The following is a 19,943-nucleotide window of genomic DNA, read 5'->3' on the forward strand; positions in this document are numbered from 1 at the left end:
ACACTTTAAAGCTGCTTTTTGTTTTGTTTGTTTGTTTTGTTGTTGGTTGTGGGGGTTTTTTGACCCCCTTGGTATCTGGGTTCCTTCTTTTGAATTAACAACCCCAAACCCTCAGTCCACATCAGGACTTAAGGTGAAGATGACTTCCCTGGTTTTTCTTCCATTGTGTGTGATCCCTGAGAAGTGTCCCTGCAGCCATCAGCAAGAGCTCTGGTGCTCCTCCACCTCTGCTGCTGGCCCCATGTGTTCTCAGCATTGGTTTAGCAAGAGGAGATGTATGTTTGGAAGCTCACTGGCACAGGCCTAGGCCTGTTTCAGGTGATGCTGTGGACCCAAAGATGCCTTTTGGCAGAGCGCATGGCCCTGTCTTAGGGGAAACAGGCCAAATTACTTTTTACGCCAGCTGAGCTGGTAGTCATGGGGGGTCTGTGGAGAGCCCTTGACTGGGGGCTACGGAGCATGGGTCTTTCATGGTGGTTGAACAATAGGTTAGGATGTTATAGACAACTCTAGTGTTTCAAGGCATTAATGAAGATCTCTGCCATCCTGAACCCAGACACCACTAAGGTTCAAATAGTGACAGCCCAGTTAGCCTGAGCCCTCCCAGGCATTTCCATGGGAGGTGAATGGGATCCCACTGCAGGGACTGGCAGCCTTTGCTTTGGCTTGATGTCTCATGTGACACAGCTGGCTGATGCGTACCCTGGTGCTCCTGCAACAGCTGTAACCCTTGCTGTTACACCCTTTAATAACACTTATTTAAGCCTCAGAGTGGCATCCTTTCCCTCCCTGGGATTTGTGCTTATTGAGAAAGGTTTGATCTGGAGGCTTCACAAGTTTCTGTGTCTTTGAATCAGTAAAGTCAAGCTAGCAACATCCTTGATATCGGGGTACAAAGCCATGATGTGGTTCACCTCGCTGTAAGGGAACAGAGAGCACAGCTCCCTCTCTATGTTTGCTTGCTGGGCAGAGGGTGGCCTTGCAGCCGGGGTGGGCCAGTTGTCACTGGAAGGGGCATCAGGGTAAGCACAGGCTTTCTGGAAGAAGCCCAGCCTGTTTCTGGAGTCTAACAGGAAGGGCTGCTTCGGGGGCTGGCTGGGGAAGCGCTGGTGCTGGTGCTGGCTGGGCGAGTGAGGCGGGGCAGGAGCTGCCAGCGGCCGCCAGACCTGCTGCACAGGCTCCAGGGCCCGCCTGTGCTGAGCAGCATCAGGGAAGTAGCAGCTCCTCTGACCCATCCTGTGAGTGCCACAGCACTCCTGAGGCCACCTGGGGTCTGGGTGCATCCCGCCCCATGCAGGCAGAAGCACTGGGTGCTGGAAGGGGCATCCTGGTAAGCAGGTGTGGTCCAAGCTGTGGGGGTGATGCAGCGAGTATGGGTTGAGCCTGAGGTCACGGCAGCGATGAGGGCTCTCTGTCACCTCTCTGTCCAGAGAGCAGTGTGGGGACCAGTGGTAGCTGCAGGGGTTGTCACTGATGGACATCGCTGACATCTTCTCCAGGAAGGGCTGGTCTCGCAGCCACTCTGCCTGTAGCAGCCTCTGGTCCAGCCACAGGTCAGAGCTGGAGACACCAGCCCAGGTGCTGTCTGGCTGTTCAGGGCAGCTCCCCTGGGACCACCCTGGGTAGCAGGAGGCCCCTGCACAGCCACTGGCTCCTCGCAGCGTTCCCGGGCGGGCGTCGGGCAGCGCCGGCGCTCCGGGCCCGTAGGGTGAGCAGTTACGCGACTCCTCCTCTTTCCCCAGGCTTAACGGGACCTTTATTTTGGCCCTGAGCTCGTCAGCAACCGAGAGCTGAGCTTGATGTGCCCTCTCCGGGTGGTAAAATTTGCATTTATTGCCATAGGTGCATTTCTTACCTGAAAGAACAAAAAGGTCAAACAGGAGGTTGTCACTGGTACCCACGTTGATTAACATGCTCATCGCTCCTCCCCAGCACTGTGAGTTTGAAGAGGCGTGGTGAGCACAGACAGCAAAGAGGGGAAGTGCAATTTTCTAGTTCTGTACTTTTGGCCCCAAAATTAAATATTGGTGACCTAAATAGCAGGGTGAAGCAGCAGTGAAGGGAAGTTTCTGCTATTTTGGAAGTGCCTGAAATTAATGTATGTTCCAGTTGCTGCACTCAGTGGGCTGGGAGACCTGCTGCTGCAAGGGGCTGCTTTGAAAAATGGTATAGGGAGTTACCACTGGGAAACCTCCACATTACTGGCCTTTCCCAAGCGCTGCCATGCGAGTCCACTCTGCAGAGTGAAAAGTGTGTGCAGGCTGGTAGGTCAGCACAGCCAGAGTGCGTGGATTGGGTGCTGTGTGCAGGCAAGGATGGAGAAGGCAGGAACAGCTTCTGCCTCTGCTGAGGCTGAAGTCACTTAAGCAGAAGAGGAGAAAATGTGTCATCACATGTCTGAGCAGCCCTGGCCCAAGTCCCTACCACAAAAAGTGTGACAGAACATGGCAATGGTGCCTGCCCTTAGCTGAAGGAAAGCACTTCTGGGAAGCAGGGGGTGGGAGGAAGAGGGGTGGCAGTTCACAGCATGGAGAGAAACCCACCATAGGGACAAGGCTGCCATTTTGGTTCAGGAAGCACTGGCTTTTTGCTGAGGAAGTTAGTAAGAGTGGGTCCATGCCGGCCTAGTGGATCATCAGGAGGCATAAACCTGAAAGAGGAAAAAGTCACAAGGGTAACAAGAATACCTTGAATTTCTGGGGCTAAAGTGCCATCACCAGTTGAGGCACAAGCTTAGGGCAGAAAATTGCTGCAGTAATGGACTGCAGCTTCGAGGAATAGAGTCTGCTGATGTTCACTGACAGCATTTCTGTGAACAAAGTTGCAGGGAAACTGAAACCCAGTGCCAGGCACTCCCATCCAATTTTGGTGGTGGGAGACCCATGCCTCCATCCTGACCCATAGAGAATGCTGCTGTGTAAGCCATCTTCTCAGCTCTCACTGGTCCATAAGCTCTGGATGTCTCCCAAGTGCATTTTCCTTCCCAGACTAGTGGCTGACAAGGAAACTACCAGGAGGCTCAGGCAGGGTTGGTGTGTACAGACTGTGGAGTGTACAGCTCAGCCTCACACGGTGCAAGTGCCTGAATGAAAACCTTCCCTGATGGGAATGGTTGAGGGCCAGAGAGACCAGCTTTCTGTCTCTCTTCTTCTAGGAAGTTATGGTTACAAAAGCATAGGAAAAAGTGCTGTTCTGCCTTGTAGGGGAGTTAAAAATACTGCCAGGCAGCCAGCCTCCTCTCACAGATTTAATTCTGTTTCTTATACGAAACAGAAATTACAAGACACAAGCCTTGGTTTAACATCCCAGTTTGGATTGGAAAGAAGCAAAGCTGGTCACTAATGATGCCATTCAAATAGAGAAGAGTTACATGGAGGTTAAGACCAAAGGTGAGGGAACAGGAATTGCAGAATCATAAAATCATAGAATGTCTTGGGTTAAAAGGGACCTCTTAAAGGTCATCTAGTCCAACCCTCCCTACAATAAAAGCAGGGACATTTCACACTAGAACAGATTGCTCAGAGCCCCATCAAGCCTGAACGTGAATGTCTCCAGGGATGGGGCCCCCACCACCTCTCTCGGCAACCTCTTCCAGTGATCAACCATCCTCATAGTAAAGAACTTTTTCCTAATGTCTGACCTAAATCTACCCTTCTCTACCTTGAACCCATTACCCCTTGTCCTATCATTATATGCCCTTGTGAACAGCTCTTCCCCAGCCTTCTTACAGGCTCCTTTCAGGTTTTGGAAGGCTGCTATAAGGTGCCACAGAGTCTTTTCTTCAGGCTGAACAACCCCAACTCCCTCAGCCTGTCCTCATAAGGGAGGTGCTCCAGCATTTTCAGGATCATTTTCATTGCCCTCTGGACACGTTCCAACAGGTCCGCATCCTTCTTATACTGGAGGCACCAGAGCTGGATGCAGTGTTCTAGGTGAGGTCTCACCAGGGCAGAGTAGAGGGGCAGAATCACCTCTCTCGATCTGCTGGCCACACTTCTTTTGATGCAGCACAGGATGCAGTTGGCCTTCTGGGCTGCAACTGCACATTGGTGGCTCATGTCCAGCTTTTCATCTGATAGTACCCCCAGGTCTTTTTCCACAGGGCTGCTCTCCAGCATGTCTTCCAACAACCTGTATTCCTATCTCTGGTTGCCCAGGCCCAGGTGCAGGACCCTGCACTTGGCCTTGTTGAACCTCATGAAGTTCACCTGGGCCCACTTCTCCAGCTTGTCGAGGTCCCTCTGGATGGCATCCCATCCCTCTGGCATATCGACCTCACTGCCCAGCTTCGTGTCATCAGCAAACTTGCTGAGGGTGCTCTCAGTGCCACTGTCAATATTGTTAATGGAGATATTAAACAACATTGCTCCCAGTACAGACCCCTGAGGGACACCACTTGTCACCATTTTCCATCTGGATTTCAAGCCATTGACCACTACCCTCTGGATGTGACCATCCAGCCAATTCCTTCTCCACTGAACAGTCCACCCATCAAACCCGTATCTCTTTGAGTTAAAGAGAAGGATGTTGTGGGGGACCATGTCAAAGGCCTTGCAGAAGTCCAGATAGATGACATCTGTACATCTTCACTTGCCCACTGATGCAGTCACTCCATTGTAGAAAGCCACTAGATTGGTCAGGCAGGATTTGCCCCAAAACTACAGAACTAAGAAAATTTGAGGTAAATTCCCTTCAGAAAAAGACTTGGGTACTCTGCTACCAGTGGGAGGTGCATGGATGTTGGAGCTGGCTTGGCCCATAATGTTCAAATTCAAGGTTGTTTAATAACAACTGTCTCTTACCTGTTACTGACAAAAGAATACATGAGTAGTCGCTGCTCAATAAACCATTTCCACTCGGGGTTTTCGTTCTGGAGATCCCGGTAATGATCATTGGAAACAATGACTCCATCTTTCTCATAAGCGACCTTCACTATGTAGCGATCATCGTAGCAAACCACCCTCTTGCCTTTCACCTTCCTGGATGGGGTGTACACAAGGATGGATTGCTTTTCCAGCTCTTCAAGAATGTGCTGATCTGGGGGGAGGGGGGTGTAGTTGGCAGACATAGAAGGGGAAAAAAAAATTACAAAGATAAACTAATTAATTAATAATGATCAGGTCTGAATTGTGCTAGAAACCTGCAGGAATCTAAAGATGTTTCAGCACCTTAAGCAACTTAGAGTGGTGTGATTTTCAGACACACTGAAATCTCATGGTTATTTGGCAACGCGAAAATTAGGGCTTTTGCAAAAGCATCTACTTGTGAAATCTCAGACACTCCTTTTTCATTTTTAAGTCTTTTATCTGTAAAAGGATGGTTTGAATTCTACACCAGAGATATGCTGAACCCCTGTAGCTCCCCTTTTTACCCCACTAGATGCTGGAAGGCTCATAGCCAGCCTGACATCAGATAAAATGTGGCTGGTAAAATAAATAAATTAATTTCGCTGCTATTGAGAACACTCTGACTTCTTGTCATCCCTGCTATGCAGAAACCCGGAACCCCAGCTGCCTCATCTGCAGCCACCAAGCTGCTGGCACAAAGCTGGCAGGTCTGTGTCTATACAAAGTAAATCTTGCTGCCCTCCACGGGCTTCAGCTGATGCATTTCCTTCTCCTGGTAGAGGAACCCATGTAGCTCCTCTATCAGGGTAACAGACTAATAGATAATAGTCACACATAGTGAATGCATCGAATGCTGCTGCCTCTCGGTAATGTGTGCAATGATGTCGTGGTCTCCTGGCAGGGCTTCAAAGCTCTGCAGACTGGTTGTGAGGTGACAGATTCACTCTTCTTTAACTCAGCTGGCAGCAACTTGTGCTTGCAAAGCTGAAGGCTCAAAGCAGTGCAACAAAGCCTTGTGTGCCATTTTAGCTGCTGGCCAAGAGCTTGTGGCAATAAGTTAATAATTTAAGGATAGAAGACTGATACAGAACTTGCACCATGCTTGTCTTTACAGGGCGAAGATGTACTAGACTATTCACACCCTTGTCTCCAAACTGCACCTAGTCATTGCCAAATTATGCCTGGGATGGTTACCTACCTGCAATGGGACTGTCTTGTCGAGGGGGCTCTTTTCTCCAGAGTGGGACAATAACTTTGATGTATGTGTGCCCCCTTTCTCGAAACCAATCCACTGCCAACTGGATCCCCCAGCAGGAGAATACCTCTTTGTTCCCATGACTATAAAAAGAAAAGGGAGGATGGTGAAGCAAAGCTTTCATGAAGCTTCCAGTTCTCTTTAACTGAGTCAGGAATGAAACAGCAAAACAAACAGCTTTTGTGTCATTCATCAGTCTCCAAGAAAACAAGTTGGCAGGATGTCCTGGTTGGACAGATCCAAATACCTCCTTCAGCAGAACCAGGAACTTGTTTGGATACTTAAAAACAGAGGTATGCTATATACTATTTCTATGACCTGTCTGCTACCCAAGCCTGTTGCTTTCATTGGTATCTGGATGGACTTTGGTCTTCAAGTACCTGCAGGATCTTAGGCTGTGTCAGACCCTTCTCATGCATTGTCTGACAAGGGTTTGAGGAGTGAGAGTTTTTTTTCCAGCAGAAGGAGAAACAGGCAAGGCTCTCCTATGAGAAATAAAATATGGTAATTTTCTTTTGTGGTAACAATGACATTAGGGATTTTAATAATAGAATCACAGAATGCTAGGGGTTGGAAGAGACCTCTGGAGATCATAGAGTCCAAGCCCCCTGCTAGAGCAGGACCACCTAGGGAAGGCCACACAGGAACACATCCAGATGGGTCTTGCAACTCTCCAGAGAAGGAGACTCCACAACCTCTCTGGATAGCCTGTTCCAGTGCTCCATAACCCTTACAGCAGAGAAGTTCTTCCTCATGTTGAGGTGGAACTTCCTGTGTTCTAGTTTGTGTCCATTGCCTCTTGTCCTATCACAGCGCACAACTGAAAAGAGATTGGCCCCTCCTTCTTGACACCCACCCTTTAGATATTTATATACATTAGTAAGATACCCTCTCAGTCTTCTCTTCTCTAGGCTAAACTGCCCCAGGTCTCTCAGCCTTTACTCACAAGGAAGGTATTCCAGTCCCATTGGACTCTCTCTAGTAAATCCCTGTCCCTCTTGAAGTGGAGAGCCCAGAACTGGACACAATACTCCAAATGTGGTCTCACTAGGGATGGGTGTGAGTGTGATCACAGGTCGTTCTGCTGATGATCTCTTTAGGAAACAGAGACTGGAAACAGGAACTCTTAAGAGGCAGGATGGGAAATACACAGAAGCTAAGCCAGGACACCAAAAGAAAGGGACAAATCCTCAGTAAAGATGGCCACAGGCAACTCCATTTTTATCTTGCTCTAGTTGGTGGATTTTGTCTTCTTTGCACAGACAGGTAGGAAAACCCTCAGACAGGCACTGTAGCAGACACAGGCAAAGAGGGTTCTGGAGAATTATTCAAAGCAAGACACAAAACAACCTCAAGAAAAACAATTAGGGAAAAAAAACCTCAAGAAAAACAACTAGAGGTGATACCCTTCCTGAGTTTCTCCCTCCGCTATTGGAAGTTCTTACTGCATGTTATTCCCTTATCTCAAATTTGACTACAGTGCAGAGTATGTGTAACAGAAGGTAATTTGTTAATTACCTCTGCACAAGGAAACAAAAATAAACACTACATAAAGTCCAAAAATGGATTAATGCCCTCAGTATATACAGAAACCTCATCCTTGTACTTTGAGCTTTCTGGATAACATCATCACAGCCTTACTCAGGCTTTCACCTCTGCAAAACGTATTCTTGGTTACTACACTTACCTGCAGTGACAGATCAGTCAAGGACAATGACACAGTCTTATCCCCACTTCATCCCACAGGAATTCAAGTCTAGGTTTTGCCTATAACAGCCTCATAATCAAAGCTACATCTTACACCCAATACAAGTTTCAGTGCTGAAATAATGACCACAGATGAAGAACAGTGCAGTTTGGAGGAAGAAACCCAGTTGTTTGTTGATAGCTACCCAGGCAGCAAGAAGTCTTTAAAAAAAACAGACCCACCCAATAAATGATCTGAGTGCTCCATTCTAGAGGAACTGTTTTGTTTGGTTATAAAGGATATAACCAGGATAGGGATGAAGTCACCTGGACAGGTAAATTGGAAGTGCAGGAGACTTTTTCAGATAATTGCCTTTAAAAGGAAGTCCAGGTACATCTTTAATACCACAACTCAAACAAAGTTCAACAACCTCCTGCTTTAACATTTACTACTTACATATCTATAACCTTGTCAGATTTAGGAAATTAATCATGGATGTATCCCCAGTGCAGAAGGCAAAGCACTCAAGCAGAAGTGATTTGGCCAAAAGACCAAGCAGAACAAGTGAGAAGAGGCACCTGGAATAGTTTCTCAGCATTAGCACTTAATCCAGGTGCTGCTGCATTGCTGCAGCCAGACCTGGGGAAGGTGTAACTAAACCAGTGTGGACCTGCACAGTGCCTGGCAGTGTTGACACAATGGAGCCCCAGGCAGGGGCTTCAACACTGTTCATTCTCCCTGTGTGGTGAATATCTGTCACCTGACAACAGACTGGCTCCTGTCACCATCCCCACACGGTCCTGTAGTCCATGGACCATCATCAATCTCAGAGCTCTCCCAGAGTACTCCAGACATGCACTATCTCATTCGCCACCAACCTACTCTGGGCCTCCTGCTCAGTGACAAGGCTGCATCTTCTGCCATCTTGGAAAGCACACTGTTCTCTGCCTTGTCCATTGCTGCCTGTTCTGAAAAAGCCCTGGGAAACTGGTGAGGACAAGGTTGTGCCAGGAGACTGGAGCACGTCTAGTCAAGGGTAGCATTGCCCCTAACACAATGAAAGGGTAGGGGCTCAGCTCAGCCAGTCTGCATGGATGGGTGCTCACAGAGAGATAGGAAGGACACCTTAAGGATGGTCTAGGGTTAAAATACTAATGAAGGCAGGAGATCCTAACACCTGGCTACCAAGGTTATGGTCCAGCCAAGGCTAAGTGATGTTGTGCATTTCTCACTCCTCATGAGCTGCCCCAACCAAGGAGCCCCTCATTTTTTTATGGCATTTCTCCCTTCATCCAGAAGATGGCATGATTTGCTTAGTCTCCGGTTGCTGTTGACTGTGCTTGGTCCCTTTGCTTTCTAAGCAGAGATGTGGTCTCCTCTCATCTCACAGCAAAGCTACAAAGTAGGAAGCCCCCCACGGGGATGGGCCATTCTGAGCGGAAAAGGAAGTTAACAGGGAAAACCGGTGGATAGCCAGCTCATTCTGGACTCTCAGCTGCCAGCACCTGTGGCCATTTGTATTGCTCAGGTAACCAGAGGCCAGCCCAGCACTGTCTTTGGACTTCCCATCCACATGGATGTGCTGGGCTCCCCATCGGTAACGGGGCTTTCACAGTGTCAGGACACTGCTTAGGAGAGGTAACTGGCCAGTTACCATTCCCCAAAACCAGAATTAATTAAGGGGGAAATGAAACTATTCAGTACAAGTCAATGATGCTTTAATTCCCTGATCTTTCCATAAAAATGAAGCCAAACTGAAAATCAACAAAATTATATAATCTGGAAACATTGTTGGGGTTTACTTGCCATTCAAAACAGTACAACTGTGATGTTGCTAGGAAACACAGTCACCTATCTTTATTTTCCCTCTATTTCTTAGGTTAGTTGGGCTGTTCTCTCTATCTGTTTATCAGTTTTTCCTAGAAACACCTCAGCATACAGATTAAGAAATCCTAGGTACCCATTTGAAAAGGCAGGGAAACGTCAGTGGTGAGCTAGTAGGGAGAGTGAGCTGCTGAATCACTCTGCCATGAGCAGCAGTGGTTAGCTGGCTGCTGGCTTCTGAAAGGTCAACATGCAGAGCGAGCCAGTGATTGCATCTGGCATGTGTGTTTACAGGCATAGAGACAGCAGGTCCCCAGAAGCTGTGCCTCAGCCGAAGGGCAGGACTGAGCAGTGGTTCATACCTTACACATCAAACACATCAAGGCACCCCTCGCCTGAAGAAAAAGGATACTTCAAGCCATCAGCTTTAAAATTCAAAATCTTCAGAGGAAGAGAAATCTCTTTTTAGAAAACAGAGCTTACCTCATTGCAACGTTGCTGCCATCAATCACAATGGGTCTGAAGTGATCAGAAGAATCACTGTCATCTTCTCCAAGCCACTTTGACCCTGGTGTAGTGCTACATGATCCACGGGCAACAAGTTTTAGTGTGGAAGGCTGAGCCTGGGTGTCCAGAGCTTGAGGTTTGCTTCCCATCCGAATCAGCTCTTTCAGCACATCATCTTCCAGGGCCTCTTGGCCAAGGTTGTCCAGCACTTTGCAGATGTCCTGCTTACCATAGCCCAGCTTGCAGAAAAAATCCAGCTTGCTCTGGTGCACTTCCACCCCTGCAGTAGAAACTTTTCTGGAGCATGGTGATACTGGTTTGTTGGAAAGTGAACTGGCCAGAGCCATCTCAGCAGGCATGTACGTTCCTCTAAAAGTGCTCCTGTCTTCCCAGCCTCATCCAACAGGCATCGGCTTTAAGTGGAGAAAAGATTAGAAACAACAAAACACAAGCACGAAGAAAGAACCTGCAGTCTCAGTTATTTACCTAGTGCACAGCAAAGAGACTTTCTGGTCAGCTGCCTTCTCTCTGAAAAGACTGTCCACTCTTCTCTCAGCATGAAAACGTTTGCTGGTCCACACTTGTTTATAAAAGCACTGGAGTGTCCCATGCAATGTTTGTCACTCTCCAGGAGTTAGGTCAGACAGGTGTCACCCTCCTTCATGAGCTGTGCAAGCCTGTCTGCACAGTGACAGACACGCTGTCTGCGTAAGCTTGTTCTTCAGGCTTATCTCACAGGAAATGATATAAAGGACGGTGTAACCGGGGATTTTCAGTTTGCTCAGTGTGGTTTGTGAGCCGCAGATAAATATCTTTTGAGTGTTGTTGGATAAGCTCAGATGCCATAGCAACTTCACAAGTGTAGCAAGTTTCATCGAGTGATTTAAGGAAATAAGTTGTTTGCAAAGTAGCTGGGAACTCTGAACTATTTTCTGTAGTTTTGTCTTTCCTAGTATGTGTCTGTCTGTGCATACCCAGCCATGCCTTCTGACATGCTGTCACTCATCTGTTCCAGTGATGCCTGCACTTACTCTTTTCCTTTTATTTGCTGTTTCAGTGAGGACTTTTATACTCAGAGAAGCAGCCTGGTTTTTGGAAGCTGTTGGGGCAGTGTTTGGAAGCAAGCAATCTGAAAAGCAGTTTCCATTCTATTTATTTTAAAGAGAAGCTGGTAATTCAGAACTCAGTGTGCAGAAGTAGCAGAAAGCTACTCCAAGCTTCTCCAGAACTGTGCTATTTCTAGCATAGGCAGTAAATGAAGGTGATGGGCAGCATATGCTGGCATAGCCAGAGCTGCTTCAGCCCGGGAAGCATGAGCCGGGGTGTTACAGGACATCCAGGGTGTCCTGTGTGTCACAGGACATCCAGGGTGACCACTCATGCGTCAAGCCAAACACCTTCTGACACTATTGACATGCTTGCACTGAAGCTTCTCTCACCACATCTCTGCAAGATTTGTGCTGCCTGGATAAAAGCTGTGGCTGGCTCATCTGCCCACACGTAGGATGTAGGGGTGGCCCTCTTCCTTTCACTAATTGCAGTCAGCAAATGACGCAGAATTAACTGACCAACCAACCACCTCCATGACCAGCCCAGAGCCATAACCACATTGCACCCACACTCCCAGCTTGCCCTGCATGCTGCTGGCCCACCAGCCGCTCCCTGCCCAGCAGTGGGGCACCCCAGGAGCTCAGAAGCCAAAACCACTTGAAGGACAACACAGAGGGACTGGAGACAGACAGGGAAACGAGAGGAGCCCGAGATCAGCTCTCCCAAGGCAGTAGAAACCCCATGGGCTGTGGGGATCAAATGTGCATTGGGTTCAGTTAATTTAAAACTGATTAGTTCAGCAGGAAAACCTGATGATTAGTTAATAACCCCACCTCATATGGCTTTGATCTTTACTTTTCTACTTAGCCTTATAATTTCAGGTATTCTACAGAATAAATGTGGCACTCTTTTAAAAGAGGCAGACAGTATGTCATATACATAAGGGGAAAGCAGTTACCATGTGTATTTTCCCATCTAAACCAAAGTGTTGCTTATTTTAGCCAGTGGACTTGACCGATTTTCCTTACAGGTTTCTCCACAAGTGTAACAGTTTTTACATCTAATCGTTGTTTTTTAATGCACGGACTGAAGATGAATTTGCCTACTTTTTAGTTACTGAGATGGTTTCTCAGCTTTGAAATAACCGTTCTCTGAACTGAAATACAAGGATGTGTGTTTGTGCCTGAATAAAGCTGCAGCTGTCATGGCTAGGCTGGGATTGTAGCAAAGCTGAGCTCTGGGTTGCTGCCTGGCATTGATACAATGCACTATCAGCATCACCAGCAACGTGATGGTTTTGCAAAGTTAACCACTGTATTGCTGCTGCAGTTTGGCCAAATATTATAAATAAGTAATATTGCTACTGCAGGGCTTCCACCACAGAGAGAACAAGCTTGCAATCCTGAGGCAAAAGCCTTGGTGACAGGCAACACTGAGGTCACCCTTCTAAAGAATTAAAGGATAATAAAATCTCTAGCTTCCATGGTAGTAAACAGTCAGCAGTGTGCCCAAGTCCAATAGGTCAGTTGGGTGTGTATAACCAGTACAAAAACATATGAGAAGGAGAAATGGTGCATCACAGAGTCCAGCTTTTGCTATCACAAACAGGTTGTGAAAGCCCGTTCATAAAAGGTATGACCTTTGTTTTCAAACTACTCTGATTTCCTTCTGCCACTTTCTCCCTGAGAGCCAAAGTATTCTCATTTCCTGGCTAAATTTATCTACAGGTAGTGGTGTGCCTATCCTATACTATAGTCTGAAAAGCATCCCTCTCTGCAGTTGTGCCCACTCTTGCACGCACGTGTGCACACACACCCCCAGAGGGACCCGCTTTAGTGACATTTCCAAATTTCTATTTTAATTGTAACTATCAATATAAAACCCTACTTTTGACCAAAAAATTTAGACCAGTCAAGGTTTTTTGTTTGTTTGTTTTGTGTTTATGGGGTTTTTTGACAGAATTGGAAGATTAGAAAATAATAATTTGAAACTTTTGTAAACACTTTCCACAATGTAATGTTTATATTCTAATTCCTCATCTTGAATGACTGTAAAAATGTTTGCTCTGTGAACAGTCAGAGCAGAACCAGGTGCCCCCCCAGGGGTGTGTTTAAGCAGCCCCTTCCATGACCTCAGGCTACAGAACCACAATAAGAACCAGTTTGAGCCAGTGGGAGCTGGGGTTCCTCAAGGCCTCCACCAAAGCCCCATCCTGCTGCAGCCAGCACAGAGGAGATGCATCCCCAGCCAGACCTGGCACTGGTCAAGGCAGAGCAGGTTCGGGTCTTCTCGAAACTAGACATGCATGCCAAGTAGCACTAGGAGTGCAGCAACAGGTCCCTGCCACTTTTGTGTTCCCCCTCACACCGTAGGCCTGGGCTGCCTCTTCTTCCTCCTCCATCCCTGAGAATCATGCCATAAACCACCGCAGCCCACTCAAGCCCTGCCATAAGCTGGTTTTCTGAAAGAAACCAGGCTGCTCTGCTTTCAGAAAAATTTTTACTTTCACTAATTAGAGATGCACATAAACTATTAATAACAAGCCCAGTCATTTGTTATCTTGATGACTTAGAAAAAGTTTTGCCTTTTTCTTCCCCAGCTCCCTGCTGCATTTGCCAAAACCAGGAAACACCAACACGGGCAGAGCCGGCCGTGCTCGGGTAGCCCTGCTTGCTCTGCACCTCACCTGACAGCTGCAGGTTCTGCGTCCCAGCAACACGGTCCCAGCCTTCACCAGCCAGAAGCTGGATTCAGAGTGGTACTGGACTCACAAGGAAGTTGTCAGCCCATATTTAGAGGCTTTATGGCAGGGCTGATATCAACTGAGAGCAAACAAGTGCAGTGAGCAGGTTAGGGCTCCTGTGCAAACGTCTGGCTTCCTCATTTGTCTGGCTGAGCTCTCACTTAACTGTACAGGTTGATAAATTTTCACTTCACTTTTCAAAAGGGAAAAAAAAACAACAAACAACCAAACCACAATGAACTTCCCAACACATCTGTGTTCTGAGTCACAGGCAAAGATTAGTCAAACCCACGCAGGGATACACAAGACTGGGCAGTAACGAAACAGCATATAAATTCTAAGGCAAATGAAGTTTTCCGCCAGGGATGTTTTAACAAGTTATTTCAGCCTCATTCCCCTTGGGTCTGGCAAATTTCTGACCTTCAGAGACACATGGGAAAAAAAAAATCTTTACAAAATCAACATTTTGCTTAGCACCTGATATTGCAAAGCCTTGCTCAAACACCCACATCTGAGGAACCTGCTCTGGGAGACTACAGTAAAATACCAAAAAACAAACCAACTCCCCCAACCTACTGTGCCTCGATTGAAAAACTGCTTCAGAGACATGCAGCCTGTCCACAGCAAAGCTCAACAGGCACTTACCAGTAGAAACCAAGTTTTCTTCTGTTTGTTCCTTACCTTCCTGCAAATAAATGTGCCCCGAGTCTACTTCTAGGCAGCAGGAAGTGTTGGAGACTTAAGGTGGGGTTAAACCTTTGGATGCTGCTGGCATGATGCCTTCTGCCCACAGGGCTGGGGGGTGTGGGGGCGACGGAGAGCACCTCTGTCACTGTCGCAAGGTGCAGGGCTGCCCTTTCCAGGTCAGAAATTCCTCCGCCCCCCCAAATTGCACACTTTGTGGGAGGAAGCAGGGTGGCCTAACCTTTTGTAGTGGCATCCTGTTTAACCCAAAGACTGGTTGCTGGTAAGCAAGCCTTGCCAACTGCTTCCCGCCAATAGTCATCCCTTTGCATTGCATCCAGGCTCCTGAAAACATTTTGGGAGCCAGGCTGCCCTGCTGCTGTGCAAAGCAGCACCGGGCAGTTGCAGGATGAAAGGGCAGCAAACCACCTCATCTAACCTGCCACTGGCACAAAACTTCCTCTGATTCTCAAAGGTCTGGCTGAGCACTTTAGTGGCTACAGAAATAGGAAAGTTTTCCTAAGGTCACTCCTGAAGAAACATGTTAGTTTGCTGCTGCTGCTCCAAACAGCTGTAGGGACAGAACATCCAGAGCCCTCGACTCCACATCTCTGGAGAAGAAGGATCTTTGATCCATTTAAACTTGCAGAATGACACACAGCTCGTCACAAGACTGCCACAGAGCAGTACTACTGGAAAGGAAAGAGAAAGTTGCTGCTATTTATAATCCAGGAAAGCAACAGAGCAAAGCATATGACATTGCATAGTATCGTTCTAACTCCTACTTCTCAGTCAAACACTTTTTTTCCTACATAAATAAGAACAAAGCAGAGCTTATAAAAATAAACAAGAAGGAAATCAGATAAGAGAATTTCACACTTGTGTTTCATTTGTAATGAAATTACTAAATCCATCTACTGTAAAAAGCAATAGACTTTAACATCATTCAAATTGTAGTCAGCCAGGAAGACCCTTACTCAATCTCTGGAATCTGTCAAGGGCCTTTACCTAGACGATTGCTGGATGAGAGACAGAAGACCAAGTGAAATAAAGGATCATGTTTCATTTTTCAAATGGTCTCAGACCCTATCATTTGCCAGTGCAGATAAATATTTGAGCAACCAAGGCTGTGGTTTCATAGATATTTCCTTTCCCTGCTGTGCTCCCTGGTGCTGACAAGCACACTGAATTTTCCCAGCACAAGGATTTTTTGCTCCTCAATGGTATTGTGATGCTCCAGAGGGAAAGCGCTGCAGTAGGAGAAGCTTTTAGAGAAGCTCCACTGTGCTAGTGGGTGCTCTTCTTTTGAGCTGAATACTGAGGATCTACTGGTTTGAAAAAACAACTAGACCTTCACCAGAAGGAATCATTACCAACCTCAAAGCACAACAGCCTTGTTGTGGCAGTTCCTGGAGGCTAAGAAGAGGACCAAGCACTTTCAAGGAGGCTCCCTGTGCAAAACCACAGGTATTTTGGTCTACACACCCCAGTGAGCTATTTGCTTTGCTAAAGGAAATAGTCATTTATTGCATCAGCACTAGAGAAAAATCATTATTATCATCTTCCTCATCTGAAAAATTTCACCTGCTGGGAAAAATCAAACTAGTGTAGGTTGCTGTAGTATCAGTGAAAATTATTTAGCCCCTAACCAGCAGAAGACAGTCAAGATAAAGCAAGTGCTTGATCAAATGCAGGTCTAGTGCCAGGAATATATTAAATACTGTCTGGAACTAATACATTCCCCATCCTGCCTTGAGTGAGAGTGTCTCCCCACTGCCTGCTACAAGGCTGGGATCAGACCCTCAAGCCATCCTGCCTCAATTCAGTCTCCTGGTTCACTGAGAACAAGTGACAGTTGCACAGTACAAGCTGTGACACACTATTAGGCAAAGTCTAGATGTTTCTTGCCAGGGAAATTCTCTCCCTGTTGGAGACACTAGAAATTTTGACTTGGAGACAGGTTTTCACCCCAAAAAAGGGGTTAATAGGTCCTGCTGGAGTGCCAAATCAGTTACTGATGAGGAACCCCATATTCAGGATGGTAAAGAGCCAGTATGTTTAGAATAAATATTTGTACATGCTACCCAGAATGACCACCTTTCCTCCCTCCCCAAAACTATGTCCCAGTAGTGAGCATTCCATCTGACCACAGAACAGGGAAAACAGAGAAGAACTGACTTCAATAGTACAGACAATGGTAACTTCTTTTGCTTCTTGGAAAATTACAGTCCCATCTCATGATTTGATGTTGTTTTTTGCCTAAAATGTATTTTTTTTCCCTCTGCCTTTTATATAAAAAGATATTGCTATTACTCAAGTGTTGTCCATTCGGCTTATAATAAAAAGTACCTTCTACAATCAGAAAGTCCCAAACAACTTTCAAGTTCAAATGTTTACTTCTGTTTAGCTTCAGAGTTCAGAAAGCACTTGGAACCATATCTAAGCTTCGATGATTTATCGTGTGCTTGGAAGACCTTCACCTTAGCATGGTTTACTGCTGCCTTTAACACAGCTTCTGCATTTAACCAAGATGCTACTGACTTGCTCACCAGGAAAAAACACATTCTGTCAGCAACCAGACCAATAGTTTCACATGAAAATACTGCCCTGTAGCTAGTTTTTACATAATTCTTAGCATAATTCAACATTTTTCAAATTTTCAAAGTGCTTATGCTATCCTTATAGATAGTACAGGCACTGGCATTATCCATGCTCTAGGAAGCTCAATAGCAAAACCTGCAATCCTGTTGTTAAGATTTATACCAAAAAATACAGGCTATAGGAGGGTGAGATGAACAACGATTAGAGCACCAACAGACTGAAAAATGCTTCTGAACTTCTAGAAACTTTCAAATGCAGCTTCTTAAATGTGCCATTAAAAATGTTGTTCAAATAACTAGCAGGGAGGGGTGTGCTTTTTTGTTGTTGTTTTTGTTTATTTGGATGGGTGGGGGTGGGTTTCTTAGAGAAGTGGAAGGAAGCAGGTGCAGTTTTACTTACAGAGAGTAAAGAATCTTGGCAGCCCAGAACAAGGGACACATGGCACGCTCTTCCATCCATGCATGGGACTACACAGAACAACTCTTCCAGCACACATCCCAAAGGAAGAGCCAACACACCGAGGTATTCTGCCAAAACGGGATTTTGATGAAGAATGCTTATGTCACCAGCTCCCCAACCCGCCCAGAGCACAGCTTGGATTTATGCTCAAGGAGTTTCATAAACACACTAATGATCTTTGAGCAAAGAAAAACAGGAAGCCACCGGCACGGCAGAGCACGCGCCAGGATGAACAGAGGGTGATCAGAAATGTTCTGGGGTAACTGCTTACCACGTCATGCTCGTTCTACTGACTTGTGTGATGTCCTTGGGATGGAAGAGAGATCTTTGTTGCAAGACCCCAGCCTGTCTCACTTGTCTTTAGTGCTTTTAGACCAGACCCCACTCATAATATGGTTTTGGTCAAGTCCACCTCAAGCCTACAGCAAACTAAAGGAACTGCAAGCGTGACTACAGAATAGGTCTACCAACTTCCTCATATCCATGGCTACAACAGCACACAGAGCCTGCATCATGTTATGGTTTCAGAGAAGGGAATCTAATAGAAAACTGTAAGGAGCTGATTTTTAAGCCTTCGACCTCTGAACAGAGAACCTAAAGCATGATGAGTTCCCCTGCAAACAGGCCTCAGCTAAGTCCTAGTGAAGAAGCTAGTGTTTCTGCTGCGACATTTTCCATGTTACAGAGGAAGGTGGGGTATTTTGTTCTGTTTTGTTTAACTACCACAAGCACCAAAGGTCAATACTGAAACTGGGGCTGGAGATAGATTGACAAAAAGGAAATTAGGATAGGGAAGTGTGAACTCATTAGAATAAGACAAGCCAACTCTTCAACTCCCAGATAATTATAAGTCCTGTCCACTCCAGCGTCTCCAGCAGGTCAGCAGCAGCAGGAAACGTGTGGTTTCAGCTGACCATACAGTTCATTCATGTCGTTTCCAGAAGAACCACATGTACACAACTATCACTTCCAATGACTGTAGCAGTAAATCCCACCTAACTTGAAAGAGTGCTCAGCACTTCACCTGTGTACCAGGCGAACTGTGATCCTTCCAGAGTGGCAGCAGACTAGCCCAGAAATTCAGTTTTATTTAGCAGTACCTAAAATTAAGTACCTACCTCCAAATAGGGAGCTTTTGTGCTGTCACCTACCATGTTTGAAAGTTTTATATAAACAGTTAATTTCACCCATCTGAAGATACTGGATATATTTTTAAAAGCACTAAGGCACACTGAAAATCGAGAGACTTGAAATTTGCCACCTATGCAAATTTACTATTTATTTCTATGCTCTAGTCATATGAACATTCAGTTCTTAAGCATTTACCAGTTGTGAGAAAAAAGCCATTTCTGCTGCTGAGAAATGAGCACATTTGTCAGGAAAAGGGTGTTTGTTTTTAAATGCCAAGGTCTGTGGGTCCCACAGGTGGCTGGGGGCTAGCTGAAGCCTGCTGAAACTCTTTGTGCTGTTGACTCACCGGTATCATCGCTCTCCTAAGAGGACCTCTGGTGTTCACCAGGAATCCAGCTTTTTCTCAGAGTGGAAGCTTTTTGTCTCCTTCTGTGACTGCCATTTCCTTAAAAACAGCAGGAAGTCAAGTGCTTTTGCATCTCCACATCCTTGTCAAATTTGGCCAATGTTTTTGCACATCAAAAACGTGCAATTGGAAAGAACTGAGGACAGTATGGCAGTGCAAACCTTTCTTCTTTAACAAAGCAGAAAACCTGTTGTCTCAGCAGCACTACCCCAAATGCATCATATCCTGGTCTAGCACAGTTCTTTGGAAGTCTTCTTATGCTCAGACTGAAGGCAGAAACTTTCTTGACAGGAACAGTGAGCAGTGCTCAGCCCCAGCTCCCCGGAAGACTCCCAAGAGCATGCTTCCTGTTTATTTCTCCTCTGGGACAGCAGGCTCAGCATGCAAGGACTTTAAAGGCCCCTACAGGTCCTCAGCAGCTTGGAGATGTTTTGTCAGGATACAGTTACGGAAACACTGGGTTTCTAGTTCTATGCTTTGAAGCATGCAAAAGCTAGAAAGGAGAGAATCAGCAAAAGGCAGCTGCTTAGCCAAACACACAATGGTTAACAAACCAAAGACAGGGTAGATGATGCTGGAAAGCACATTCCTGTATACAATACCCTCATTGTCCTTGCTCAGCTTGGATCTGGGTATCCTAGGCATCTGGCTCAGCCTGCTGCATCAAAGTTTTCTGCCATGGGGTAAACAGCTGCTTTTGTTCCTTTAGTACCAGCCTTTCATAGAAGTATCTTAATCAGAAGTTCAGT

The 19,943-nt window shown here is 46.3% G+C and overlaps 1 protein-coding gene across 1 annotated transcript; it reads right to left on the minus strand.

The window, feature by feature from the left end:
* Positions 1-830: 830 nt before the first annotated feature.
* On the minus strand, positions 831-10,479 carry ZC3H12D (zinc finger CCCH-type containing 12D). Its single transcript, XM_051614827.1, has 5 exons — positions 10,097-10,479; positions 6,046-6,185; positions 4,803-5,037; positions 2,544-2,650; positions 831-1,855 (listed from the first exon to the last, which is right to left on the minus strand). Exons 1-5 carry the CDS (start codon positions 10,477-10,479, stop codon positions 831-833), a joined length of 1,890 nt encoding a protein of 629 aa, XP_051470787.1.
* Between the last annotated feature and the right edge of the window lie 9,464 nt (positions 10,480-19,943).

The sequence above is a fragment of the Apus apus genome, chromosome 3, assembly GCF_020740795.1.
Source record: "Apus apus isolate bApuApu2 chromosome 3, bApuApu2.pri.cur, whole genome shotgun sequence".
Lineage (NCBI taxonomy): Eukaryota > Metazoa > Chordata > Aves > Apodiformes > Apodidae > Apus > Apus apus.

Coding starts and splice junctions, on each gene's coding strand:
- ZC3H12D (XM_051614827.1), bottom strand. CDS start 10,479: ATGCCTGCTGAGATGGCTCTGGCCAGTTCACTTTCCAACAAACCAGTA. Junction 6,186..10,096: donor GGCAGCAACGTTGCAATGAG/GTAAGCTCTGTT, acceptor TTCTTTTTATAG/TCATGGGAACAAAGAGGTAT. Junction 1,856..2,543: donor ATGGCAGCCTTGTCCCTATG/GTGGGTTTCTCT, acceptor TTGTTCTTTCAG/GTAAGAAATGCACCTATGGC.